This window comes from Loxodonta africana, chromosome 15 (assembly GCF_030014295.1).
Source record: "Loxodonta africana isolate mLoxAfr1 chromosome 15, mLoxAfr1.hap2, whole genome shotgun sequence".
NCBI classification, from domain to species: Eukaryota; Metazoa; Chordata; class Mammalia; order Proboscidea; family Elephantidae; genus Loxodonta; species Loxodonta africana.
This window is the reverse complement of record NC_087356.1, coordinates 70,215,631-70,221,129: the sequence shown is the minus strand read 5'-3', so window position 1 is coordinate 70,221,129 and position 5,499 is coordinate 70,215,631. Positions and strand designations below refer to the sequence as shown.

The 5,499-nt window shown below is 38.4% G+C and overlaps 1 protein-coding gene across 1 annotated transcript; it reads left to right on the top strand.

Moving 5' to 3' along the window:
• The first annotated feature begins 450 nt into the window (after positions 1 to 450).
• On the top strand, positions 451 to 1,795 carry LOC100667942 (putative olfactory receptor 8G2). The gene has a single exon (XM_003423435.3). It carries the CDS (start codon positions 755 to 757, stop codon positions 1,793 to 1,795), a length of 1,041 nt encoding a protein of 346 aa, XP_003423483.3. The 5' UTR covers positions 451 to 754.
• The last annotated feature ends 3,704 nt before the right edge of the window (positions 1,796 to 5,499 follow it).

Sequence of the window (5,499 nt, the reverse complement as noted above, 5' to 3'; positions counted from 1 at the left end):
TGAGGACTGTGCACGACAAGGCAGTGTTTTCTTCTGTTGTATATAAGGTTGCTATGAGTCGGAACAGACTAGATGGCATCTAACAAAAACACTGTTAGTATATAGAAATACAATTGAACTTTCTATGTTGATCTTTGAGCTACAACTTTGCTGAACTTTTAAATTAACTCTAATATATTTTTATGGTTTTTCCATATACAAATTTATATAATCTTTTAATAGAGACAGTTTTACCTCATACTTTCCAATATAACCCAAAACAAACCCATTGCCACTGAGTTGATTCCAACTCCTAGTGACCCTATAGGATAGAGTAGAACTGCCCCATGGAGTTTCCAAGGAGCACCTGGCAGATTTGAACTGCCAACCTTTTGGTTAGCAGCTGTGGCACTTAATCACTAGGCCACCAGAGCTCATTTTCTGACTAACTGCTCTGCTCTGAACCTCAACTATAATATTGAATACAAATGGCTAGAGTGAACGTTCTTCTCTTATCCTTGATATTTGGAGGAAAGCATTCAGTTTTCAGCATTAAGTTTTATGCTAGCTGTGTTTTTTTTTTTTTTCTTTGAAAAAAGGAATGTCTTTAAGCAGGGCATGTATTCTCATATTGTTTCCAAAACTTCTAATTTCTTATATCCAGCTGACTGTTAGAATCATTCAACTTTCAGCAATCTTGTAAATAATAACCAGAGGGTCTTTACCTTCCAACACAGAGCAGGGACGTGGGGTGGGGGGCACTGAAGATACTGGAATGATAAGACTTGCATCTGTTTCACACTGCATAAATAAACATCTATCTCAAATTCCTTCTTCTCTACCTCCATTGAATTCCCAAAGGAAAATGGGAGGAGGAAATCACTCCACAGTGACTGAGTTCATCCTCACTGGGCTAACAGAAAAGCCAGAACTCCAGCTGCTCCTCTTTCTTTTCTTCCTAGGAACCTATGTGGTCACAGTGGTGGGGAACTTGGGCATGATTACACTGATTGGGCTCAGTTCTCAGCTGCACACCCCCATGTACTATTTCCTCAACAGTTTGTCCCTCATTGATCTCTGCTACTCCACTGTCATTATACCCAAAATGCTGGTGAACTTTGTGACAGAGAAGAACACCATCTCCTACCCTGAATGCATGACTCAGCTCTACTTCTTCATTTTTTTTATTATATCAGAAGGCCATATGCTGGCTGTGATGGCATATGACCGCTATGTTGCTATCTGTAAGCCATTGCTTTGCAATGTCATCATGTCTTATCAGGCCTGCTCCTGGTTGGTAGTTGAGGTATGTGTGATGGGCTTGATTGGTGCCACAGCTCACACAGGTTGCATGCTAAGAGTGGTTTTCTGCAAGGCTAAAATAATTAACCATTACTTCTGTGATGTTTTTCCACTATTGGAGCTCTCTTGCACCAGCACTTATATCAATGAAGTAGTAGTTTTGTGCCTCAGTTTATTTAATATTCTTGCACCAACCTTGACCATCCTTGGCTGCTATGTCTCCATTATTGCCAGCATCCTGCAAATCCATTCCACTGAGGGCAGATCCAAAGCCTTCAGAACATGCAGCTCCCACATCACTGCTGTTACAATCTTCTGTGGTTCTGCAGCATTCATGTACCTGCAGCCATCAAATGTCAGCTCCATGGACCAAGGCAAAGTTTCATCTCTGTTTTACACCATTATTGTGCCAATGCTGAACCCTCTTATCTACAGCCTGAGGAATAAGGACGTCAAAGTTGCTCTCAATAAAATCATTGAGAAAAGACTATTCTGCATTAGCAAATATTTCTAATGCTTGGAGAAGATTCGGTAAGGAAGGAGCCCAGAGACAGCAAAATATATACAGGAGTAGTGAGATTATTGCCAAAACACGATTATTTGGAAGAAAGTTTTCAAGGACATTACTGGATTCATAGTGTCACGTGGAGGGCAGTCACATGGAGGAATTCTAGCAAGTCTCAGAGGTCTCCCATAGTAGCCCATATTACCTTAGTCATTTCTTTAAAAATTTGCAAGTGACTTCATACGAGGATATTATAATTTATGTACATGGGATATGGCAACTTGTTAGATAAGATTCATCTACCCTAATTCATAGAATGATCCGTTCTGTATTCTTTGATCTTCTTAATACTTTGGGTATCGGCTTTTTTTTTTTTTTTTTACCAATACGTATACAAATAAACTCCTCTGGAAAAACGTGATTTCTAAAATAAATAATTTTTAATAATTTGAAATCTACAAAATTCAATCCCTACAAGTTACTGAGTACCACTAAGAACTGTAGTAAGGAGGGCAGATGATGGATGATAAGGCATAATTGCTGCCCACAGGATAATAACACTATGGTGGAAGAGATGGATAGAATAATCACGGATAAATACATTATGTGTATATTTACTTATTTCTTTCTGCAACTTTTCTTCACAGTTTTAGTATTGTACTACCACCTCCATTTCCCTGAGAATCCTATATTCATTTTTCCCTATTTCTAAAAATTTTTGTTTTCACCTATATTAAGAATCACAGATGTAGATGTGACATCCTTTGACTATGCATTGAACTCAGATGGATCACTTATCCACATGCAAAAGTCAAAACTGGAAAATTGCTTTCAGACTAATTACTTGTAACCTGCTTCCTCAACTACTAAATATTTATTCAGGAAAACAAATTTGGCAGAATTATTTTGTAGACACTCAATAATTCTTTTGGGCTTTGAGTAAAAATTTGTGGATCTCACTCCTTAGTTATTAAAGTTGTTGTTAGGTGCCGCCGAGTCAGTTCTGACTCATAGTGACCCTATGCACAACAGAACAAAACCCTGCCCAGTCCTGCACCATACTTACAATTGTTGTTATGCTTAGGATCATTGTTGCAGCCACTTTGTCAATCCACCTCGTTGAAGGTTTTCCTCTTTTCCACTGACCCTGTACTTTGCGAGGCATGATGTCCTTCTTCAGGGACTGATCCCTCCTGACAACATGTCTAAAGTATTAAGACATAGTCTTGCCATCCTTGCTTCCAAGGAGCGTTCTGGTTGTACTTCTTCCAAGACAGATCCGTTCTTTCTTTGGCAGTCCATTGTATATTCAATATTCTTCGTCAAAACCACAATTCAAAGGCATCAATTCTTCTTCAGTCTTCCTTATTATTTGTCCTTACTAAAGAGGGAGAGTAAAATAGAAAATGTGATTCAGATGATAGTGTGGGAAGACTTCTAACCAGTTAATTCCTTTCCTTTCCCCTTTCTCAAATAAGCTCCCAATGGTCTTTTTTAGAATAGCAACCAGAGAACTCTTCTTAGTCCTCTCGAGATACAATAATCAAAGAAAAAAAAAAAAGAAAGAAAGAAACCCAACCTGTTGCCATGGAATCATTCCTATTAATAACTCTCAGCAGCACTTGTGGCACTAGCTCCTCCTATCAGTTGCTGAGCTCCCACCTCTTCTCTTGGTGGTGGTAGAAGCACCTGGTTCTATTTCCTCATCTCTCTGTAGAATGGTTCTTCAGACTCGTAAAGGCCAGATATCTCACTTTACTGCTAGAACCACTTCTAGATAAGAGCTCCTGGTGTGTTGTTTCTAATACTTCTGAGATTCAAAGTCTCCAAACAATTGCACTAAGGAGAAATAAGCTTAGACATCTCCAAATAACATCATGCTTTTGAATCCTCATGTCTATAAAGCTATGTGAGAGGGAAAGCACAGGGCTACTGGGTCTTTTTGGACCAAACATGAGCATTTACACCTGGTTAAAGTGTATTTTTAAAACCATCTGGCTGAACTGGCATGCACAAAAATGTGCTTGCTTTGTCAGCAGCTTGCCATCAAATAGGAAACATTAATACCCCAATGTGATATCACTCTTTACGTCCCATATAAAATCACAAGTTGTAATGAGAGAGGTGGAGATATTTCCATCTTTGGAAACTAGGAGGAACTTCTTTCCTGGCTTTCTATGAACTAATCAGTCCTTATCTCCATATGTCATGTTTTAATACTGAAAAAAAAAAAAAAAACTGTGTATATCTACAAATCTATACATATGTATGTGATTTTTATTTGTACATATTTATCTGTAACATATGTACATGTATGTGTATTATATTCACAAATGTGCACTGCTTGGATATGTTTTACAAGGATTATACTACATGTGAGTAATTTTTATTGTATTAATGCAGGCATTGAACAAGTAACATCCATTGAGAAACTTTTGTTTTTCTTGCAGTGATGAGTGATAGGTTGAAATAACTGTTTATAAGAATCACACATGTTTCAGAGGATTTATTTATATATTATAACTTTTTTAAAGGTGTTAATGAGGATAAAATGTTTGAACCATCTCTATTTGTTCTGAGAACTGGTAGATGACATACTATTAAAATATCAGGATAGACATTAGATTTCAAAATGGAAATAAAGCTCTACCACATGATATATAGAGAGAATAAACAAAATTTTAGAAATTAGAAAAGTACAAAATGCATAGGGCTTGTCAAGTACCATTACTAAAACCAAACCAATCCTGTTGCTGTCGAGTCAATTTCGACTCATAGTGACCACATAGGGCAAAGTAGAACTGCCCCAGAGTGTTTTTAAAGAGCAGCTGGTGGATTCGAACTACTCACCTTTGGTTAGCAGCCAAACTCTTAACCACTGCACCATTACAGCTTCAAGTACCATTACAGAAGGATACATATAATCAAATGCTTTAATAGGAAGAAAAAAAATGACATATTAAATGTATTCTAACACTAAGCCCCATAATGAACTTGAATAATGTTTGTATACGAAGTTCGCCTTTCATTCCTTCTGGCATAAGAATATTTTAATATCCAAAAGAAAACAGTTCTTCATTTACAATTAGCATTTTCCTGGACCATCAGTGTGTCACAAGGTAAGAATTGACTCTTACCTTCTGTATTAGTTCATATTAGATTTGGCTGTGAGATGCACACACACACCCACACACACACACCAGGGTGCCTTAAACCAGAAGACAATTCATTAGATTGCTAGGACTTACGACACATAGGGGAATCACATCAGATGATACAATGGTAGATAATCATACAATACTGGGAATCATGACCTAAACAAGTTGACAGATATTTTTGGGAGACATAATTCAATCCATGACAAGAGGCAAGCAGCAACATCCCAAGCTGAGGCCCACCACATATGTTGCACCCAAGCAGCAGCGAATCTTCACACAACTCCAGAACCAAACAGAACCGATATCACAGGTGCAAAAGTTAATTCAAGCTCCCAACCTACCAGGCATGCTGGGAAATTAACCCTTCCCTCCACCCCAGAGTTTCGTCATGGAGAAGCACTCTTTTCCACTCACCCACTCACCACCCCTCTCTGACACCAGTCCCACAGCATTCAGCATACTATGCCACTGAAGACAGGAATTCAGCGTCAGTAGGGAGGCCCTGTCCATTGTCCCAGCCGCTGACATATGGAGATCATGGACTTGCAGTGCCAT